The sequence below is a fragment of the Tursiops truncatus genome, chromosome 11 (assembly GCF_011762595.2).
Source record: "Tursiops truncatus isolate mTurTru1 chromosome 11, mTurTru1.mat.Y, whole genome shotgun sequence".
In the NCBI taxonomy this organism is placed as follows: Eukaryota; Metazoa; Chordata; class Mammalia; order Artiodactyla; family Delphinidae; genus Tursiops; species Tursiops truncatus.
In genome coordinates this window covers 20,855,969-20,880,033 of record NC_047044.1, presented here as the reverse complement: position 1 = coordinate 20,880,033, position 24,065 = coordinate 20,855,969, and the positions used below count along the sequence as shown (strand labels likewise).

General features: G+C 39.0%; 1 protein-coding gene across 4 annotated transcripts in view; it reads left to right on the top strand.

The window, feature by feature from the left end:
- Positions 1 to 1,723: 1,723 nt before the first annotated feature.
- Positions 1,724 to 24,065, top strand: part of GAS2L3 (growth arrest specific 2 like 3) — a 34,235-nt gene continuing 11,893 nt past the window's right edge. The window contains exons 1-5 of one of the 4 annotated variants that reach the window (XM_033866206.2): positions 1,724 to 2,075; positions 13,430 to 13,472; positions 18,418 to 18,586; positions 19,746 to 19,861; positions 22,132 to 22,273. In XM_033866206.2, coding sequence (XP_033722097.1) covers positions 13,449 to 13,472; positions 18,418 to 18,586; positions 19,746 to 19,861; positions 22,132 to 22,273 — 451 coding nt within the window. In that variant the 5' untranslated portion in view covers positions 1,724 to 2,075; positions 13,430 to 13,448. Of the gene's footprint in view, positions 2,076 to 12,165; positions 12,527 to 13,426; positions 13,473 to 18,417; positions 18,587 to 19,745; positions 19,862 to 22,131; positions 22,274 to 24,065 lie in introns of those variants that run through there. The other 3 variants (XM_004310976.4, XM_073788304.1, XM_073788303.1) reach the window with 3 other exon arrangements.

The window sequence follows — 24,065 nt, the reverse complement described above, 5'->3', positions numbered from 1 at the left end:
TTGGCAGGCAGATTCTTAACCACGGCACCACCAGGGAAGTCCTGCCCTTTAGTTTTAAATAGAAACACTATAAAACATAGGTTGATTTGAACAACAGGTCCTGTGAAAATGAATCTATAGCAGTCATGGGCAGCAAAGGGTTCTGGGATAGACATCAGTAAAAAATGGAGCAACCACTCTTGGGCATCAGGTTCAATGACCACTTAAATGTCAACTTTTGGATGACCATCTTCACTTGCTTAACCCAGAAGGTAAGCTCTGTGAGAGCAGGACCCCAGTGCTTAGGATGGAGTCTGGTGCAGAGAAAGTGTTTAACAGTATTTGTTGAATTGACTTCTCCAATCTGTTATCTCTTTCACAGACTAATTTAACCAGCTTCAGACCTAACTTTCCAACCATCTTCTGAACACCTCAACCTGCACGTTCCTCTCACATTTCAAAGTGAACACAACCCCACACCAAAATGCATTATTCTTCCCCCACAGTTGTTTTCCCTGTGCTCCTTAGAGCAGCATCGCTGTCACATGATACCAAGTCCAGATAAATCAGCCTCTTGAATATCTCCAGACACCTCTTTCTCACGCTCCCTTCTGAGCTAGTTTATGTAATTATCATCTTTTAGTTTTTAGAATTGCTGCCAGTCTTACTCCTTTCTTCAAAAATCCTCAAAAATGAATTTTTTTATTTTCCTGAAACACAAATCAATCACAATTGCCTGCAAGAAAGGATCTAAATTCCTTAGTACCTATGAGGGTTTTCATCTGTGCCTACTCCTCCAGCCTGATCTACCTCCGAATCCCCAAACTTTAATCATTCAGAACTACTATTCCCAGAACAACTGCTCTCACATCCCTGGAAGCTTGTTTTTCTCTCTGCCTAGAAAGCACTCCTTACTCTAAATTATCCTCTCTCTTGACAGATCCTTATTCGTCCTTCAAAATTCAAGCCCTTTCAAACCTCTGACCATCACCCTACAAGATTGTTAGGTGTTCCATCTTTTCGCAGACTTCCACTGGTTTCCACTGAGTCATTACCACGCTGCTGGGCACTTGAAGGCAGGGGCTGTCGTTTTCACTTTTGTCTCTTCAGCAAGCAACAGTACCTCCTCATTGTTTTTGATAAGTGAATGAAGGAATAAATGCTGGGGAACATCATTCCAGGCAATTCCACTCTTTACAGATGGGAAACTGAGGCCCAGAAAGGCAACATGATGTGACAAAATAAAACTAAGAAGAGGGGAAAGGCCTGGCCTTCCAGGCTTTCGGCACCGATTTTGCCCCCATAATAAGCCACAATTAGTGATCACGGACCTACCTCTTGCTACATTCAAGACCAGTCTCCGTACTTCAACTCTGGGAGCTAGTACGCAGCTCTCATTGCGTTGAGGTTACTCCTTCTCCTCCCCTCCCCCAGACCCTGCTCCGGTGTTTCCTCAAGGAAAAGCCAACATCCTCTTTCCGCTTTCAGTTGTGGCCTGCAGCTACAGGATTTCTCTCCATCCCTCTCCCCACACCCCTCACAGGACTCCCATTCCTGCAGGGTGACAGTTTGTATCCGGAAACCTAGCGCCCTCAGTACAGCCAGATCGCGGGTGGATTTAGAATTGGGAGGGGCTCTTAACAGAACAGGATAAAACTCAGAGCAACTCTACCGCGCACTATTCCGGGATGCTTGGAGAAGTTGATTCACCTCTCCTGCTAATCGGGACAAAAAGGGTTTGTTGCTGTCGCTGAGGGGCCAGATGAGAGGAGGTACTCTGTGACCAAGCCATTTTCTGTGAGAAGAGGAGCTTAGCCCCCCAGAGTTGTGAGACGCCAGGCGGAGGAAGGCGAGGCGCCCCTCGACTCAGAGGCCCGCGGGTCTCCTGCTTCCCGGCGGCTTGGGGGCGGGGCCTCCAGCCAAGCCCCCTCTCCGTCTTCTGATTGGTTCCTTCGAAACAGGCGGCGGCGAACCGCTGCGAAGCTCGAGGCAGAGGCGGCGGCTGCGGCGGCGGTTGGGCAGGGGCGTGCCGGCCAGGCACAGATTGAGCGAAATGTCGCCCCACAGGGAGCAGTGACCCTCCTGCGCCTGGGCGGGTGAGTACTTCCCTGTTTGCCTTCTCTTTCCTCGCGAACTCTTACTTGCCTTCTCGGGGCTGCCGCGCCTCAGCTTGCGCTCGAGGAGCCCCCAGCGCTCCGCGCAGGGGAAAGCGGTGGTTCGGTTGGGGCCCCTAGCTACGGGATCCAAGACGCTGTCCGATTGGCCCGCTGCGGGAGTCCTGTGCTCTGATTGGTCCCCGGGGCCGTCAAGGTGAAGTTATGCCTGCCTTCCCATGCCCACCCGGGTGCGGTGCGAGGGGCCACAGGTGTGCTGGGGCGGGGGACGGCAGGTGTGGGTGTGCTAGTTAGGGGAGAGGTAGCGACCCGCTGCCGCTCTGCTTTAGACTCCAAGGAGGGATGAGAGCCTGAAGCTAGTTTAGGCTCTCCAGGGGCACCTTCATTTCCAAGCACCTAGCACATATAGGGTCGCTTGATTCCTTAGTGCCTCCCTCAGCAAGAAGTGATGAAGTCACTGACGTTGGAAGGAGAACGACACATAGTCATTTTGCACTCTGGCAGAGTTTACAGTTTCTTCCCTATTTGTTCCCTCCAGTCGTTGCAAGGCCCATGTCGCCGAATAACTGGAGGCTCTGTTCGATGCTTTCCCCACCCACACGTCTCGGTTTGAAAGGCTGCGTTACGGGGAGGTTTGTAGATTGCCTTGGAAGTAGGAGGAAAGTTTTGGAGGGATGCTTGACCATGCAGTCATTCCTGGTTCCTAACTTTTCGAACCACGGGATTGAGTCTTATGGATTTAGAGTGCTTTGTGGTACGTCTGGTGAAGTTGAGTCGTTATTAAGTGAAGAGATTTTTTTTTTTTGCAGGCCCTGTCTAGGTCAGAGTTTGGGTTTTGCTTCATTTGTGTGGAGAGTGCGCATACCTACTCTCTCAGAAGATAAGCAGTTTGTGAACTGCTGTCTGATTACCTCACTTGGGACTTAAATAATTAGGAATTGGAAGTCTCACCACCTCAGATTCCCTTTGGGAGGAGATTGGAATGGATTTGAATGAAAAAGTGGAAACTGGTGATAGTCATCTGGTGTAGAATCCTGATACATGTTACCTGTCTGACTCATCTCTTTCAAAAACTCATTAAAAACCCACAGATTTTGAATAGTGAGTGTCTCTGCTATTTTTATATTAATGAATTATAAGTAATATTTCTTTTAATGTAGCAGAGTTTCTAAACATGGGGGCTCTGAAATCACACTTTACTATGTGTGACCTTAGGCAAGTTACTTAATCTTTCTAAGTCTAAGTTTCATACTGTGCAAACGAAGGTTAATAATAAATAGTTCCTACCTTATTGATGTGAAGGTTGTTGTGAAGATCAAGTGAAATAATCCATAGTACGGTGCCTGACACATAGCTTGTATTATTTCTATGCTGTTTAATTTGGATTAAAAGTTTCAAGCTATCCCCAAAGGGCAGGCAGAGAGGAGCAGAAGGTGAAGGCAGTGCCAGAGGTCATGGTAGCTGTCATTCGTTGATTAAGTTAGTCCATGTAAAGCACTTAAAATTATTTCTGGCACATACTAAACACTCACTACTGCTTATAACGCATTATTACCTAGAATGTGTCAGGTACTGTTGTAGGTGCTTTACTTATATTATTGTTAAACCTCTTAATAATCCTGCAGTCTCCTTGGTGTTTTCTCCATGTCATAGATTAAACTGAAGCTCAGAGAAAGAAATTAAGCTACTAAGGTCCACCCAGAATCCAGTCTAGACTGTCTCCAGTGTCCAGCCTCTTTTTTTTTTTTTAATCACACTACTCTTGCATTTATATTCCCAGCTATAAGCAACTTCTCTGCAGAGTTGTTTGTATGGCCCAGGTTCATTTCTGCTGTGGGTATCAGTTTATTTTGAATACTTCATTAAAAAATAGTGAGAAGTAACTTGTGATGGTAAATCAAAGTGTGTGATAAGGGAATAATGTCAACAGTATACCTGCTAATATACTAAAAAACTAAATGAGTCCAGTGATGTTTGGATGATTGGTCAGTTCAGAAGTAATGTTTCCTAATTTATATTTTCCCATTTAGTTTTTGCTCATTTACTGTACTTTTTACTAAGCAGCACTTTTTTTTCTTTCCTGTCAATCTCAATTTAAGTTTGGAGATAAGAATGAAAGTTCAGTTATTTCAATAAGTTTTTTCAATCTGGCTGTTGATGAGGAAAGTAAGGGATTAAGATTAATGTGTATTGTTATGTTTTGCTTTCTTACAGTAACATGGCTGTGTATGTATGTCTATGTATGTGTGTTTTACTTTCTTCCTATTATTCGTTGCTTCCTATACTTTGATATCAGATATACCTTTACATCCTTAATGAACCATGCAGTGTACATAGAATTTGAGAGACTAGGAAACTTGAGTCTGTCAGTCTGTTGTCTCATTTTGAATTTCCCTATTTTAGTTGAAATGTAACTGCCATAGAGAAATGCCTAAGAAGTAATGTTTATACGATGCAGGCAATAATTATAATTGTATCTCTTTAGTGTTTCTCCTTCTAAAAACTCATAAAGTTTTATCATGTTATTATGTTGTTACAGAGTAGGTGGTTTTAACAGAATGTTGCCATGTATTTCATAAGTGAATTACTAATGTACAAAGACCTAGAATGTACGAAATGTAGCAGAGACATTAAATGCAGTTTTGTTTTTGCTGCTGAAAGTGTCATGGGGATTTACAGTATTAAAACCATCAGTCATATGTTAGATATTGCTGAAGTGCTGATAGAGACTTCTGCCGACTCTCACAAAACATTAACTTTTTTGTAAGAAAGTATAAGCTATGGTGAAGGACTCACTTTATATGGAATTTTAAACATTATGACTTTTGTTTTCCCTTGATGGATGACTTGTTAATATTTTTGATCCCCAAAATAAAATTGGCTCTTGGGGCTTCCCTGGTGGCGCAGTGGTTGAGAGTCCGCCTGCCGATGCAGGGGACACGGGTTCGTGCCCCAGTCTGGGAAGATCCCACATGCCGCGGAGCGGCTGGGCTCGTGAGCCATGGCCGCTGAGCCTGCGCGTCCGGAGCCTGTGCTCCACAACGGGAGAGGCCACAACAGTGAGAGGCCCGCGTACCACACATACACACACAAAAATTGGCTCTTGAAAAAAATTATTTAACTTTGTTCAAGAGTTTTTCTTTTTCTCTCTCTCACACACACACACACACACACACATACACACACACACACACACACACACACACACACACACACACAGTTTAGAAAACACTGTGATCCTGGTAACATACTTAAAAACTGTACTGCAGATTGCTTTTGGCTGCATGACATATAATAGACATCTTTTCATATCAGTACTTACAGCTCTTATTCTTTTTTTTAATGTTGCTTTTACATTTCTTTGTTACTGTATATGTATGTTTTCCAGAGTCTTTTAGTCTATCATATATAAAGGCAAATGGATTTTAAGTTTTTAAAATAATTTTTGTATCCCACAAAATTTTATGACAAACTAATAATTCTATCTAATACAAAATTAAATTCTTCAGGTTGGATCTCTGCCAAACATTGCAAAAGGAAATTTTCAAATAAAAAAGTAAAGACTCCCAACAAATGAAGAGCCTTTATATTTTGCAGATAACATGTGATGTTTTATTACGTAGTAAGAATCTTATTTCTTCCTCTTAAAAAATCTTCATCTGCTTTGGAAGCTACCTTTACCTTAAAGGAATATACCACAGATTTATTTCATTATTGTTTCATATTTCCTTTAGTAATAAATACAACACTTATTGTTTAGGAATAATTCCAGGGCTAAATTTAGCACTGAGTTCTACATACAAGTGGAAGAGATGGAGAAGGTTACCCCCTTACGAATCTTATTTTTTTTTAAGTATAGAGTACAGCAAAATAGAAGCCTATATTGCTATACAACTTAAACAGGGGAGGAGGTTCACGGAGGCTTTTTAGAGCAGTTGAATCTGAAGGGTAGGTAGGAGTGAGTCTGAAAGAGGGGAGGAAGGAGAGCGTTCCATGTAGATGGATCACAGAGATGAGAGAGCAGCGTGCTCCACGGGCCAAAAGAAGTTCAACATGGCTGGAGTGTAAGGGTCAGAGGTGGCCGAGGGGATCCTATAAGGCTTTGATGGCTTCCTTAAGGACTTTAGGCTTTATCCTGAAGGCAGTGGAGAGCCATTAAGGGTTTTTATTTGTTTATTATTTCTGGCTGCGTTGGGTCTTCGTTGCTGTACGCAGGCTTTCTCTAGTTGCGATGAGCAGGGCTACTCTTCTTTGGGGTGCGTGGGCTTCTCATTGTGGTGGTTTCTCTTGTTGTGGAGCACGGGCTCTAGGCACGCGGGCTTCAGTAGTTGTGGCTCACAGCCTCTAGAGTGCAGGCTCAGCAGTTGTGGCACACGGGCTTAGTTGCTCCGTGGCATGTGGGATCTTCCCGGACCAGGGCTTGAACCTGTGTTCCCTGCATTGGCAGGCGGATTCTTAACCACTGCGCCACCAGGGAAGCCCCCATTAAGGGTTTTAAGCAGGGAAGTAGTAACGTCCTGAGATGGGAGTTTGTGAAGGCTCACTCTGGCTGCAGTACAGGAACAGGTTGGAGGCATGAAAGGGTAGAGAGAGGGCGACTGGTTGGAGGCTGTTTCAGTAAACCTGGAAAAGGATGGTGGTGGCTTGAACTAAAGGAGTGGCCTTGGGTATTGAAGAGAAAATGTAAAGGTAGAAACAACGAGATATGGCCACTGATTGTTCTGGCTGAGGTAGGGTTGGAGCCTGGGGCGGAGCTGTGAGAGAGGAAGGAGTCCGCATGACCTGGAACTTGGTGAGTGTGGGTGCTGTTCCCTGAGACAGTAAACGCTAGGAGCCTTTGTAAATATTTAAATGAATGATCTCAGATGTACAAAGGCAGGGCCATTGTTGATGACGATAGCACACACACAGCACTCACAATGGCTTTTACCTGTAAATTTTGCATCTTTTTTTTTTTTAAGTGTACTATATACAGCTGGTGCCCTTTACTTGTTGCTTCAATGCATTGGCCTTGCTATGTCTTCTAACCATGTTTGGATACGTATCGCTTTCTCTAGGTCAAATGTCTTGACCCTTTGGGAATATCTTCCTTTCTTTGCTTAAGATGTGTATTAGTTTCCTATTACTGCTAGAACAAATAACCACAAACTTGGTCGTTTAAAACAACATAAATGTATTTTACAGTTGGGAGGTCAAAATTCTGAAATGAGCTAAAAAAAAGAAAAAGACGTTAGTAGGGCTGCATCCATTTTAAGGGTTGGGGGTGGGGGGGTAGCTCTTTTCTTCCCCTTTTCCAGCCTCTAGCAGGCACCTGCGTTTCCTGGCTGCTTCCTCTCCAAGCCGGCAGCGTAACAGCTCCAGCCTCTCTCTTTCTCTGCCTCTTGTGTCATGACATCTCTTTCTCTCTCTCTGCTTCTCTTGGCACATCCCCTTCTCTGGCTGTGACCTTTCTGCATCCCTCTTATAAGGACTCTGGTGATTACATTGGGCTCACCAGGATAATCTCGCATCTCCTTAGGCCCTTAATTTACTCAATCGCCAAGATCCATTTTGCCCACGAAGGCAGTATATTCACAGGTTTTGGGGTTTAGTACATAGACATCTTTGGGGACCATTATGTGGTCTACCACAATGGAATTAATTTAAAGCCGTAATAAAAATGTGCCTGTCCAGTAGGGCAACCCCATGAATTCCTGAGTAGCACATCGCTCCCGGAGTCCTTGTGCACTGGCACAGCTGTTCTGTCCCGTTCGTTTGGACCCTCTGCCAAATACACCAGTTTTAGTCATTTTTTTCATAGTGATTCCTCTGGTATATCAGGCAGCTCACTTAACCTGCTGGTACCTTGACTAGTAACCACTTCACATATTTCACCTTGGACATGTTTGGTGAGAGGCAAAATTATTTATTGGGTCACATAATAAATAAAAGTGAAAAATAATAAATAATACCCAAAAAAAGTCTCCTGTCAGACATGTGTCTGCTGTATGGCTATTTCCAAGCTTTGCTGTCACATTTCACCTACCTGGTTTTTCCTAGAGATGTTCACATATCTCCCACCAGAAGTGTTTCCTAAACTTTCAGCTTGAATACTTCTCTCAACACTACTTCCGACAGCAATCCAGGAACTTAAAATATACTTGGTCAAGCAATGTACAGAAACAACGAAAAAATAGTATAAAGCACTGTAAGGACAGGTAGTTGGGAGAAACGCTGTGTGAATTCAAGAGCTACAGATATAGGCAGAATTAATTCAGGCCAATCAGGAAGGGCTCCTGGGAGGAGGTAAATCAGAAGAGTTGTAAACCTGGATTAGTCGAGGTAAGGACTCTATCTCCTTTGCTGACTCTTTCTCTCATGTCTAAATGTTGGTTTTTTCCAGGACTTGTTCTAGATCCTTGTCACTGCTTTCTCCATTTCTTTCTCGCATGATCTCATTCTTTCCAGTGGTTTTATCCCCCAAGGATTGCTGGCAATTTCTATCTCCTCCTGAACTTTCTTCTTAGCTCTAGATTAGTATTTCCAACTGCCAACCTGACATTTCCGCTTGAATGTCTTTGAAGCCTTCTCAAATTAGACATGACCAAAACATAGCACTTTTGCCCTGTCTCTGCTGGGTTCCCCGCTTCAGTCTGTTCAGACTCCCATCATCTTCATCGCCGCAAACGCTGCAACTATCCATTTGCTCAGCTGCTTAAGCCAGAAACCCAAGAGTTGTTCCTGACGCTTCACTCTGCCCTTACCTCCCTCGCCTTCACCCTCCATCTCTAACCATTATCAAGTCTTGATTCTAACTCCAAAATAGATGTCAGACCCATCCACTTTTCTCCGGTGGATACTTTGTCAGCATCCCTGCCCAGGCACCATCACTGGTCACTGAACTGCTGCAGTGGATCCCCTCCTTTTCCCCTTCCGGGCTGCTCTCCAACTCACTTTCTGTGTGCTCAGTTTCCTTTGCTCTCACTGTTTCTACCCCTCTATGCTTCTCCTTCTCTCAATGTTTCCACTAATTCTTTCCCCCACATCTCTACCCACCTCTCCTTCTGTTTTCTTCCCCCTTTCTCTGTTAAACCCATCAGTATTTCACTCCCATGTTTCTCTCTCCCCCTCAGGGAGCTCTGTTAAACTATGAAATACATTGTATCTCTCCCTTGGTTAAAACTCTTCCATGACTTCCCACTGCAATTAGAATAAAATCTACTTTCCTCAGTATGGCGTCACGTGGTGGGGCTACTGCCTGACTTTCCAACCCTATCCTAAGCCGCACGTGCTCCACGCTTCAGCCATACTGGCTTCTTTCAGTTCTCGGAATGCGCCAAACTCTCTCCCCTTCTGTACAGAGTCTTTGCAAAAATTATTCTCTATGCATAGAACTCTTCCCTGTCTCTCTCCCTGGCTAATTGCCACCATTCTTCAAGTTCATGTTTTTCCTCCAGCAAAACCATTTCTAAATCACTCTATCAAAGTCTTAAAGTAGGCCCCTGCTGTCTCTCTTTCTGTTTTTTCTTTCAAAACAATTACCATGATTTAACCTTGTGTATTCACTACATACACAAATGAATGTAGTAGCTCCATGAGAGCATCACGTCTGTTATGTTCATCACTGCGTCTGTTGCCTGCGGTGCCCAGTTTAATAAAGGGTGTGAATAAATGATTATTTAATAAATGAAGGAGTGGACACTGCTTGGACAAACGTATAGCTTGAACAGTGATAGAGCCACAGAAATGAGTGAAACCAATAGAGTGGACGGTGAGGAGACAGCCTGAATGGAGCAAAGGGCCTATGTGTGACACAATCCTTAAGCCTTATTCTAGCAAGAGACTTCTATGTTACACATTCGTATTTGAGTATGGATGTTGGTATTAAAGTTTTTATGTTCACTTACAACCGTATTTATTTTTATGTTAGTAAAAGAAGCTTTCCAAATTACACTTCATGATTTCTCGTATTAGCTTTCCAAATTACACTTAATGATTTCTCGTATTAGCTTTCCAAATTACACTTAATGATTTCTCATATTAGCTTTGTTTTCTTACCTCTTTTTAATTTGATGAATTATGTTAAATGAACTATAATTATGTCCTATCATAGTATCATCATAACAAGGCATTTGTTAAGTGCTAGCTATATATCAGGTACTTTATTTGTATCACCTTATTTAATCTTTACAACAAGCATACACGAGAGGTGGTGGTACCCCATTTAGCAGATGGGTCTGCTACTTTCTACTACCCCGGTGGTGCCTTTATGGTGATTTATTTTAGTATACATTAAAAAATATGAAATATGTTTGGTATGGATACAGCATTTCTATTTTTTCTTCTAGGCATTTAGGAAATATTTAACTCAGAATTTTAAAGCTGAGAAAGTTGTTTTTTATTCCCCTGAACAAATCAGGATATCTTCTTTAACTATTTTTCTAAATGAAACATTAAAAATGATGAAATGTTTTTTTTGACACACAGAAGGGCGTACAGACCAGTATAATAATACCGGTGTTCTCACTGCTTATCTTGAACTGAAATCTTACCGGTACAGTTGAAAGGCCTCTGTGCATTCCGTCCTAATCTCATCTCCGTCCCCTCCTCAGCAGTAACCACTGCGCCAGCTTGGGCATTTACCGCATCCCTGCAGCTTATGTGTCTTGGCAGTAATCTGTCGGCTGGTGCCGAATGTATATGTGTTGCAGTGGCAGTTAATGTTACTATTTTTCTAAGGAAACTTACTTTATTTCTTTGCTTTTTTGCCATTCTTTTCCAAGTCGGCCCCCAATTTGTACCAGGATTGAGACATACCACCTTGTGCTCTCCCCACCACATTTTGTAATGTGAGTGAGGAATTAAAACATACTCAGTTTCAGAGCCTACAGCTGTGGAACAAAGGAGCGGCTCCACGGGCTGGCATTTTTTTCCTATCATGATCTGAAGTCAAACTGGTATGAAGAGCCTTACCATAAATAATCTTGAGGACCTCATGGCTGAAACTGTTTCTAAGTGGGCCAGGCCCAAATTCTGTTTAAGTTTCAGGTGGATAAGTGCACTCTGTGCTTCTCACATTTTCTCCAGATTTAAAAAATTAAGTATAGTATTCACTCGTGATCTCTGCATAAGCTGTTTGTCTTGTTAAGGCAGGGTTAGCGAATAGTTTGGACTTGGTCATTTGAGAGCTCTTTTTTTTTTTTGCCCAAATCCGAGGGAAAAGACTTCCTCAAGACGGCACAGAATTAAAGTAGTCTTCTCCAAAAAGACAGACGAAAACAGAAACCAAAAAAAGCCAATAAATTGTTAATCAAGGTGCAGATCCAGAAATGAAGAGTTGCTGATTCGGTATAATTGGTTTATGTGGGGAAAAAAAATGTAGAGTCTGAGACTTTTAGGGAAAGATAGATAAGAGGAAAGCAGGTAATAAACTGAGTAAGAAGCAAGAATTGGGATTGTGATGCAGATTGGGGACTGGGCTAACGGTAGACAAGAATGAGACAAAAATGATTTGGAAAGAGAATAGTGAATGACTAGAAAGTATGAATAACTGGCTCTTAGGATCTGGAGCACAGTAAATACTCAGGAGTTAATGATGATTCACTGATACAGTCTCATCAGTTTATAAAAGTTTTCCAATAAAAGCATATCTTTGTGTACCTGATAGTTTTTCACATATGAAGATATATTATAACTTATCTGAGTACCATTTATTAAATAACTTCTTTTTAAAGGTAATCCAGATGGTTAATTTTGTTATCTTTAAAGTAGTTCTTTCTATTTCATAAGAATGATGTGGGGGAAGATATATATATATATATATATATATATATATATATATATATATATATATTAGACTCTGCTAAAGTTCAGTGATTGAAGGTTGTGCACAAATTCTTCATTTCTTTCATAAAACTAATTTTGAATTTTCCATAAAAACTGCAACTACTAAACATTCTTGTGATAGCTTCTTTGTGACTGTGTCACTGTTCTTGATTTGCACACGCCTTATAATTCAGGCCTTCTTTTGTTTGGGGTTGGCAGTTCCAGCTGTTCAAGCTCTTGTCTGATTATGTGGGACTCCTTATTTTAATGGGAGCAGCTTCTTTGCTGTATTTTTTAAAAAATGGTCTCGGAAGCTTCTTACTGTGGATCTTTGTTGGGGACAAAGGATTATTTATGCTAAAGGAAAACGTATTCCCCACTGAGTTAGCTCGTGGGAAGCATAACAAACTCATTAGTAATGCCCAATTGTACTTTGGCCTTTTGCTAGGGTAGAGAGAAGGAAAAATGACATCAAGGACATTCTGCTGTCCTTTGCCTTCTTGCAAAGACAATGTGATGTGTAACATCAGACTTTTCAGTTAGGTTTAGCTCCAGTTCAGCTTTGGTACTGGAAGAAATGTTCCTGAGAGGAAAGTGGGATGTGTAGTTGGCACATCTGAACATCTGAGGTATGTTTGGTATAACTTAGGGGAGAAAGTAACTTTTCCTTGGAAATTGATAGCCTTATAAGCCATTTTCTATTTTTTCTTAGAATATTTTAATGGTGGTTTACAATAAAAAATAGACTAGTATGTTATGCTGCTATAAGCAGTATAAAATCCTAGGTTTTATATAGTCTGTTATTCTGAGTGTTTTCAAACTCTTCACTTTCTTTCTGAAAATACATTAAAGAATTGTATTAATCTAACTTAAAGTTGTGGGTTTTTTTCTTGTATGTTTCAAGAATGGTCCTTTAGAGTTCAAATTGCTTTTTTTTTTTGGTCTTTAGCACCTCATGGAGAAAATAACTTATGGAAAATTATTAAGGAAAGGCATTGAGTATTGTTTCATAGTTAAAATTGATATTTTTCTTTATTACCTTGTCACCTGGTGGAAGAAGCTTATGGTTAAACTTGAGAATTTATACAAAGTTTGGATGAACTTATCTCTTTGTAAAGATCAGATGGGAGATACTTGACTTTCAGTATCAGTTGTTGTGATATTTGTATTTACATTATATTTACAGTGTGTTTACAGGGGAAAATTCTGGGGCAGTTTTAAGGTAAGCTAAGTTTTATTGTTAGTTTTATTTTACTAGTCAGATGCTTCAAGAATTACTTTGATATTAGTGCCAGAAACTACATATTAAAGTGTGTTTCAGATTTTCCTCTTTCAAATGAGGAGTACTTTTATGAAGTAAGAAACGAGGAGTATGATTGCCTTCTCCTATGGTCAAATTATTCCAAATAGAAAAGTATTAGGTTTTCAGTCAGATAGGAGAATAAAGCAGATTCCTTGCAATTTGAGGGTTTGGGGGAGTAGGAAAGCAACCATTGTCTGCATATTAATGTTTTGTTTTATTTTCATAGCAGCAGTATCATTTCAGCATAGATGACCATGCTGCCTGCAATTCAAGTAAGTGGTTTTCTTGGGAAAATATATATTTAAGTTAATGAGACTAATATAATAAGATTACAATAGTTAGAAAAAAACTAAAATTATCACAAAAATTTTCTATTTTACTGTTTTTTTAAGCATCAAATTTAATAACAGGAATACTATATTTTCACTTTCCAGTTCTGGAAAGACTTTAATATTAAGCTTTCATTTATACTGCATATTTGTAAGAATCAAAAATATCTTAGGATTGGTGGGTTCATCGTATTTGTACTACTCTGGGAAAAGAATTGGAATAGTTTGTGATTTTCTTCTCATTACAATTTAGTATATGTTTGTAGTTAAAAGAGCTTTCAGTGAAAACAAATATAAATTCTTAATTTTAGATAATTATACATGTGCCCTGTAATGCCTGTAAATAATGTGTCATTAAAACTTAAAATTTAGAGTGGTTTTTTTGGTTAGTTTTTTGGTGAGGGGAAGCAAGATGGAGGTAATAAGACAAACCAGAATGATCTTACATTTGAATGATTTCCAGAGTTGGTATTTATTCTTAGATCCTTTAAAAGTTTTCTTTCTTTTGGCATAAATAGAACATGACTGAATTTTAACTTAAAGATAAAAATCACCTTGAAGGTCTACCTAGGAAGATGTAAGCAGCTGATAATAAAATTTGCCTTTGAAAGTGAGAATTTTAGAGTCAGTCCGATTTTGTGTCTGATTTTTGTTCTGCCACTCTGCTTGTGAGATCCTGGCAAGTTATTTTACCTCTCTGAGTCCCCGCTCCCTTGCCTCTGAGGTGAGGATAACAGCGTGTATTTTTCAGGGTAGTTGTGAGGAATCAATGAGATAACATGAGCCAAGTGCCTCCTGGAATGTGTTGTTACCTAGTAGGCACTTCAGAACTTTGGTTGTATCATTGGTACAACGAAATTATCCGGATGTAAAGCTGGAGATTATAACTGTGTCGTGAAAGTTTTTTTTTTTTAATTAAGAAAGAAGGCTTATCAAGATAGCAGTGTGTGATAGCCTAGAGAAGATAACTTACTTATAAAATGGTTAAGAACAATTCTGAATGGGATGCTGCTTTCTCCCTCCTACGCTGTGCAGCTATATCCTCCTACTCTACTAATAAAGAGTTCTTTTGTACTGTTTTCCTTTGGGGACTTGGGAGTCCATGGCAGTCTCCCAAAAGGTCTTACTCTTCCCCTTTGGGGTCTTCTCTAATCCACATTGAGTATGCTCAGAACTCCTTATTTCTCAAAACCACTTTTTATCTGATTACTTCTATTCATCTCTTTTTATCCAAGTCTCAGAAATGTCATCAGTTTCATGTTGATTATATTTTCTCTATTCCTTATAAAGTGCTTTTTATCATTGCCACATTGACCATGTTTTTCTCATTTCTCTCCTAATGGCCATTAATACTTTCTTAAATTGGTGATTTTTTTTCATAGTGTTGTCTTATAGTTCCACGAACCCGTCTCTGACCTAGATTCCACAGATCTGTCCCTATTGATTCTTCTCCAGGAGTACCCTTGACATCCCTCACAGAAGTTTTTGCTTCTCTCCCTGGTGAATGTGAGAACTTCCTCGGATTTTCATCTCTTTGCTAATTAGGCTTCGTTTTTCATAAGTGCCTTGCAGAGAGGAGACACCCAGTAGATAGCTGGTTTCTTATTCATTTAATCCATGAAGGTCTTCCTTGCCCCTTTTTTATGTCCCTGATTCTGATTAGTAAATAAACGTACAGTCTAAAAATCAATGAACTAGATAGTTCCTAATCTCTTTTGGGTCACAGACCCTTTCCAGAATCTAACAGAAACTATGAACTCTCTCTCTCTGAGAAAAGGCCCATTTGTACGTAGACCTAAATTTTTGTCTAAATGTAAGTTAAGTTTATATACTGATTCAAGTTCTTCTGTAGACTGCCTATGGTTAGGAATCTCTGCAATGTGACAGCTTTCAGCATGATGGAGAACAATCTTTATACATGCAGGTTTTGTTCTTAACATCTAGCTTTTAACAACATTAATATGCTACTCACTAGCCCAGGTTTTCTGCTTGTAATAATAGGAAAATCCAAGTACTCTTCTCCCTAATGTGGCAAGAACTTAGAATGACTTTTGTTAATTTTAGCTTCTCCATTTTCATACATGATATTTTCAAAACCACGTTCCTAGATAATGTACATGTTTCCTTGACAAACATTTGCATCTTCTCTGCCTTTTGTCAGCTCAGCCAAATGGTTAAAGGACAAATAACATTCTGTTGACTGTAAAATACCATTTATTGTAAGATGCATCTTGATTTTGATGGTACAAAGAGTCATTTGCTAGTATCTGTTCCTCAAGTATTCAACTAATATTTTTGACTGCCTATCATGAGGTAGGTCTTATACTGAGTCCTGGGATTACAGAAGCAAGACATTCTTATGAAGGGAAGATTTAGATATTATATCTTTGCTATACTCCCTTTGAAGTAATTCTAAGAGAATTTGGGGAAATAACATCTTGTTTTTTTCCAAAAACTTTATGGGATCCTCATGTATTTAGGAGTTCATTCCCCAAATCTCTACCCTCAGTTTCTGAAATAATGCCCCTCGAATAACAATGTTTCTCTTAGTATTTGGGTATTTTTATTAAGTTTTGCTACTCCTGCTTGCCTCGTGTGGTATATATTCGTTGTCTTCCTTTGCCTGTGAGATTTTTAAAGAACGTGTTTATTTCTCATCATAGGAGATTGGAAGCAGCTCTTTTTTTTTTCCCTCTGTTTGTCTGGGTTAACAATGGTGTTGTTATGGCTTTTGATTTGGTATAGTAACACTTGCCTCAAATAAACCTCAGTAAGTTTAATATATTGAAGGGGGGGAAATTATCTGCATTGAAAAATCAAGACAGAACTAGATTCACTTGGTATTACCTATACTTATGCCTCTTTTTAAAAAACTTTTTAAAATTTTATTTTAAAGCAATCACAAACTTGCAAAGTGGTTGTTAAGTGTAGAGCAGAGATATTTGTTTGCTGAACCATTTGAGAGTAGGTTGCAAATCTAATGTCCCGTTACCTCTGTTACTTTAGTGCATTTATCGCGTGCAAGGACTCCCTCCTATACAGCCACAATGAAATCATCAGAATCAGGATATTAGCGTTGGTACAGAACTACTATGTAATACTCAGACCACATTCAACTATTTGTCAGTTGTCCCAATAATGTCCAGTTCAGAATCACCTGTTGCGTTTAGTTGTCGTGCCCCTCAGTCTTTATTAGTATTTGCTTTCTTTAATGACCTTGACACTTTTGAGTATTACAGACCAATTATTTTGTAGAATGTCCCTCAATTTAGATTTGCCTGATGTTTTCTCATGATTAGATTCAGGTTATGCATCTTGGCAGGACTATTACAGAGGGATGTGTTGTCGCCTATCCTGTCAGGTGCATATGATTTTGATTTAGCCCGTTGTTGATCATGTTCACCTGTGTCACTCGGTTAAGTTGCTGCCTGGGTTAAGTTGCTGCCTGATGAGTTTCTCTACTGTGAAATTACTTTTTTTCTCTTTGTAGTAGGTATTTCTGGGGAAGTACTTTGAAAGTATATGGAAATCTCATTTCTCATCAAAATTCCAGTTTATTCATTTATTTATATCTATGTGAACTCAGAGTTGTCCATTTTATTCAGTGTGTTATAATCCACTTATATCATTATTTTGATGCTCAAATTCTTCTCGATTTAGCCAGCAGAAGTCCCTTCAAGCTGACTTCTGTGTCCTTTTGCATGTCCCTATCATTCTTTGAGCGCTTCTTTGCTTTCTGGTAAAACTTACTCGATTCCAACACCATGGGGTTCATTCTAGTTTTCTCAGTCCACAGTTGTACCTCTTTTCTTTGGCAGTGAGAAACCTGGCTCCCATTTGATAAATCCCCGTGTATGTAACCCGTGTCTCTTTGTTGCTGCCACCCCTCCCTGAGCTGATGCCCTTCTCAGCTCAGTTGGGCTCTGACACCCTGCACTGGGATGTTCCCCCGTTGTCCCCAGTGGACACCCTCTTTATCCTGCTCAGGGTCTGATGCTGCACAGGGCCGTTGCCATGCGTGGATGCCCTGTCACCTCACTCAAGCTCTGACTCTCCATTTCAAGCTGCCCTCCTGTGAGGACCCCTTTATCACTTCACTTGGGCTCTGATACCCCTTCCTGAGTTGAGATTTGACACAGTCTTTTCTCTAACTAATCTTATATTAAAAGTATATCTAGTTGTATTTCAAAATTTTGCAAGTGTTGGTTTGATAGCATATTTCTGTCAGTTTTTATTCTAAACCAGGGATTGACCAGGTAGTAAACATTTTTAGCTTAGTGAGTAAGTAGGCAGAATCAAAGCTATTATGTAGGTACTTACATAACTACCATTTTAAAATGTAAAAACCATTCTTAGCTTGTGGGCCATGCAAAATCAAGTGACAGACCACATTATTTAGAATTATTTTTAGATAACACTGTTATTATGATTTAAAGTTTATAAAATGCCAACTGTGCATTCATTCATTTATCCATTATTCAACAAATATTGTTAGGCCCAATGCTAGATTCTACAAAGATGTAGCTTATAAGGCAGGTATTATTAATTCATTTTACAGCCAAGATGCTGATACTCTGGTCAAGTAACTTGTTAAACTTATGCAGCTAAGAAGTGAAAGAAAAAAAATATTTGTTGACTTTCATCCCCTCAGTTTGATGGTAGAACCCATTCATTAATTACGGATTCACTTACATTTATCACAGAATTGAATACGGAAAGTGTCTCAAGTATCCAGGCTAATAGTTTGCTTCTAGTTTATTAACTTTCTGTGAGCTGCTGCAGCTCTGTATATTAAATATGGTCTGTAATTCATTATTTAAATATAAATGTTAGGCATGCTGACTTTTAACAGGGTTGCGTCCATTCAGTTGGTTGGTGTTTTCTCTAGGTGTGGTTTGGAGAAGACCTGCCTCTAAGTCCACGGAGTCCTCTGACCCCCAGACATGGGCCAGGTTTGGCTGACGTTTGCCAGTATGATGAGTGGATAGCTGTGAGGCACGAAGCTACTCTGTTGCCCATGCAGGAAGATCTGTCGATCTGGCTCTCTGGTTTATTAGGTAAGGCTTGCAAAGATGCTCAAAACTGTAATCTCTTATTCAGTAAATGTTTATTGAGAATCTTACTCTTTGTCAAGGAATGATAGTTCCAGAGGCTGGGGATCCTCTAGTGAAGGAAATATTTGATGTCCTTTTTCTCACCAAGCTTACATTCTGGTTGGGAAGATATTCTGATTCACCCTGACTCTCGGGGCTTGAATAGTAAGCAAGTTTGAGGCTTCATGGAAGAGGTCAGTAGTAAGAGCTGTGAATAATCAACATTTTAATTGTTAATGTTAAAAAAAATTTTAAGTGAATAGGTCTAATTTGGGAGTCTGTATTTTATTGATTTCTTTTTTCTCCTTAAACTTGTGTAAGGCATGAGATTCTGGGTGGAATATATGCTGTCGTTAAAATGATTCCTGTTTCTGAGGCTTCTAGGGGCAGAGGTATATGAAACCTAGGAGGAAATGTCAGCTTGGAGAATGCATGGCATCATATTTCTTTACTCAGTTAGAGGGACATGAGTGCTCTGAACTTTCTCCCTAGAAAAAAATTCTCTTTTAAATAACAGAATTTCATGTAGCATTGTAAGGTTTTCGTGAGGAGGAATATATACGTATAAAGCTCATCTATGGTCTTTGAAGAGAATTAAAAACGCACTAAACACTCACTCTTATATCAGTTTGAAGATTTGGATAATTTCTTAAAAGTTTATTATGTAATAATGCTTCCAAATAAGGGATTTTAGAGGTGAAAAGTTGGTATTTTCTGAGTGCTTGTTACATTGTTATCTTTAATTTTTAAATTGCAACAAAGACCATCTTACTTATAGAGAATCTTTCTTGTGCAAGCAGTTGTAATGTGCAGTGAATCAAAACTTAACCTTAATAGTGGATCTTGAAATATAAGACACTTTGGTGTTTTTCAGTGAAATAAAGTAGATGTCATTTATTTTTCCTGTGCTTCTACACCACAGATATTTTTGTTTCAGTTGACTTTCTCTTAATTTGATATTATCTGCCGTTTTAACTGTACCTTCTAAGAGTGAATGCTCGGAGTCTGATCTAATATTTGCCTAGTGTTTCAGCTATAATCCGATTACATTTAATTAAACTTTAACCATATTGTTTGAATTTACTGTTTCTAGAAGGCTCTTAGCTTTGAAATATGTTTTTAGGTATTGAAGTTAAGGCAGAAAGGTTATTGGAAGAACTTGATAATGGAGTACTGTTATGCCAACTGATTGATGTTCTTCAAAACACGGTGAAAACATGCAACTCTGAAGAACCAGTGGTAAGAAAATGTTTGACAGTAGTGATTTAATACCTTGGTACATATTGATTTGCTTATGTACATTTCTTATCATCTCTACAAGGTTGTAAACTTCCAACGCAACTATATGTAAAATCTTGGATAATTTACTTAATCTTTTTGAGCATCTGAAAAAATATTCTCACTTGTAAAATGGAGATATTAACCTTTACCTTGTAGGATATATTTTCGAGGATTCAGCAACATTAAATGAGATAATATATAGATAGTGGTTAGCTTATATAGATAATGCCTGGTGCATAGTAAATATCTAAATAGCTAGTTCTTCTTGAGAACAATAATAGTACCTTCCTTATAGGATTCCTGTGAGAGTTAAGTGAAAAAAGAGGTTGTGATGGTTCCTGGCACACAGTTAAGAGCTATTATCATCATCTTTTTATTCTTTATATATTGTCTTCATGGTAAATTCATAAATATTGGCTGAATGAATAATACTTTTTTTAGATACTTTTCTACCGTTGACCCTGAAGTTGGGATTTGAGGTAGATAAGGTTTCCTCTCTTTTCATCAAATATGGTTATTTTCACTCATGGGATCTGGTGTCTGTGAGTGTGTATTCTAGATATTAACATAGTGCTGGTGGAAATATAAAGTAGTACCATCTTTCTTGGGAGACAATGGGTAACATATATCACATTGAAAATAAAGCACATCCTTTGATACGTAACATAATTCTAATTCCAGGAATTTATTCTAAGAAAATAACCACAAATTCACAAAAACGACTGTGCAAAAAAAATTAAGAACAACCTAAATGCTCATCAGTAGAGAAGTTGTTTAAAATTAATTATGGTACCTGAACAGAGTAGAATATTATCTATTCATTAGAAATGACTATTTTAATTTTTGTGTTTTTTTTTTACCTCAAAAGATGCCTGCAACCTATCATTAAGTGTGCATGCACACATACACAAATCAGATTGCAGAATAGCCTGTTTACGTAGCATTCTGTAGGTACAGATATACTTGTGTATGGAGATGTCTTACTGAAATGTGGATAAGAAGATTTCAATTGATACTAACCATCTTTGTATTTGGCTGTGTTGATTTTTTTTTCCTATATACAACTAGAAAAACTCACAAGGTTATTGTAATCCTAGAAAATAATAGCAACAGGAAGGAAACATAAGGAACTGGTAATAGTGTGGGTCTCTCCAAGGAGAGAAAGGAACTGAGGGGTAGTGGTAGGAGAAAGACTTATACTCTACTGTGCCCATTGCATTTAAAAAAAATCATATGCGTGAATTTCTTATTCAAGTAAAAATTTGAAACAAAACTAAAAACCCCTCAGCCGGGCTTCCCTGGTGGTGCAGTTGTTAAGAATGTGCCTGCCCCAGTGCAGGGGACGCAGGTTTGAGCCCTGGTCCGGGAAGATCCCACATGCCGCAGAGCAACTAAGCCTGTGTGCCACAACTACTGAGCCTGCGCTCTAGAGCCCGCAAGCCACAACTACTGAGCCCATGTGCCACAAGTACTGAAGCCTGCACGCCTAGAGCCCGTGCTCTGCAACAAGAGAAGCCACTGCAATGAGAAGCCCGCGCACCACAACGAAGAGTAGCCCCCGCTGGCCACAACTAGAGAAAGCCCGTGCACAGAAATGAAGACCCAATGCAGCCAAAAAAAAAGAGATGAATAATTTCTAAAAAAACCCCAAACCCTCAGCCTCAGCAGGATTATCTGAATACTCTTGGTCCAGGAAATAAAAATGAATTAGGATTCTGTAAAACTTAGCTTGTCAGTTTTTAAAGAACTTTAATTAAGAATGGGCTACTACTTCCTTGTTTGAAAGTCTCCTCAAGAAACTCAGAACCATATTTATGAATCTGCAAATAAGGAAGTTAGCAAAATTGAGACTGTGTAAACCTTTAACATAGCAATAATTTTGTGTTTGTATTGAACTGTGTTTGGAGAGATAAACTATAAAGATGTGCTTTGGAATTATTAGACTGTCATTTTTTATCTTAACTAAGACTCTCATGTCATTTTAAAAAGAGAGGTTAGATATGCGTGATCCTGCTGCTAATTTTGACCTGTTTTCCTAGGAATCATTTTCTAGAATATGCTTAATGAAAAGCAAAATAAAATGATTTTTGAAGATGCCTTTTTCCTCTAGTGCTATGCACTTTTTAGTTACATTCAATGCACTGAACATTTATTTAGTAATATTAAAATGGATATTTAATGAAAATATCCTTGATGCATGTTTGAAATTATCCTTTTGTCTTTTTCAGAATTTTCCAATGAGAAAAGTGCCCTGTAAGAAAGATGCTGCATCAGGTTCGTTCTTTGCTAGAGACAATACTGCGAACTTCCTTCACTGGTGCAGGCACATCGGGGTTGATGAGACTTACCTCTTTGAATCTGAAGGTTTAGGTAGGTGGTGGTGTTGTGTTTAATGTTTATGAGGATATTTTTGTATGCCTCACTTCTAATTTTTCTTTCCAAGTAAGGACTCAAATGCCACATTTCATTTTACTAGAAACATTTATACTCTAGATATATGTAAACAATTGGAGAATCAGATTCCAGATCAAATGTATGATAAAAGCTTTTCATTTATGTTTTAGATCCTATATATCTAGAATGGCCTGGACATACTTTACTTCCTAAATGAGTTGGCTATGGGAAGGTTCTGGATTAAGGCTTAACTAATTAATGTTTTCGTCAAGAATTACTCTATCAAGTCTAAATTACTAGTAATTTATTTTTAACTAGATAATTACAGAAATAACAGAAGGCCAAATGATGTATGTTCATGGTGTAAACAGCAGGTGCCAATTTGGTTATCTAAATGGGCTAATGCTTTTAAAAAGTCATGCTGTATTGAAGAATTATTGATGTATTTTCTCATTTCATTTAAGTCAACAGAAACATCTGTGCAGTGACCAAAGTGAAAGCTATCTAAGTTTTAGACTATATATTTCCGCAAAGTATTTATGTGTGTGAGTGTGTGTGCGTGCACACGCAGACACACACACACACGCACACACACAGAATTGATAATGTTTTGATAAGAGCAGTAGCATACCAAGGGCGGGGGTCATGGGAATAGTATTCGGTCCTGGTAGAGAGAAGTATTTTGTCACTGACATTGCTTAGACTTGCCGGTTCATGGTGATAATAAAAAACAAACCAACTTTTTAGTTGGTTTCATCATTGTTTTAGGTTATTAATGTTGTAAATATTTCTATTGACCATGCACACCCTGTTGCCTGCAGACAGGTAGCTGTTCCCCACTGTTACCTGTTTAGTATGCCTCTGGATATTCTTATCCAGTGTAGAATTAAAACTAATGGATTGCTATTTTACCCCCCAGTTTGCACCCTGCTTTAATCCAGGTGTGCTGATCATTAAGCGTATTAGGTTTCTTTTTATTCATAGCATTTAAAAACATTGAGGTATGTTCACCTAACATAAAATGTATCATTTCAAAATGTAGACTTCAGTGGTTTTTAGTATACTCACGATTTGTGCAGATATCACCATTATTAATTCCAGAACATTTCCATCACTCCAAAAAGAAAACCCATACCTATTAGCAGTTGGACCCAGTTACTCCATATCTCCATCCTCTGGCAACCATCAGTCTACTTTCTTTCTCTATAGATTTGCTACTCTGGACTTTTCATATAAATAAAATCATGCAATATGTAGCTTTTGTGTCTGGCTATTTTCAATTAGCATTATGGGTCATTTATGTTGTAGCATCTAACAGTACTTCATTCCTTTTTATGGCTGAATGATATTTCGTTGTATGGATATACATTTTTTAATCTACTATCAGCTGATGGACATTTTGATTGTTTCTATTTTGGGGTTATTATTAATAATCCTGCTATGAACATTTGTATGTAAGTTTTTGAGTGAACATATGTTTTAAATTCAGGGATGTACCTGGGAGTGGAATTATTGGGTCATATGGTAATTCTGTGTTTATCTGTTTGGGGAACTACCAAACTGTTTTGACAGTGGCCACACCATTTTACATTCCCACTAGCAATGCACAAAGGTTCCAATTTCTTCACATAGTTGTCAACACTTGTTATTATTTTTTAAAATTACAGCTGACCCTTGAACAATCCAGGAGTTAGGGGCAGTGGTCCCCTAACCCTGCAGTCAAAAATCTGGATATAACTTTACAGTCAGCCCTTTGTATCCACGGTTC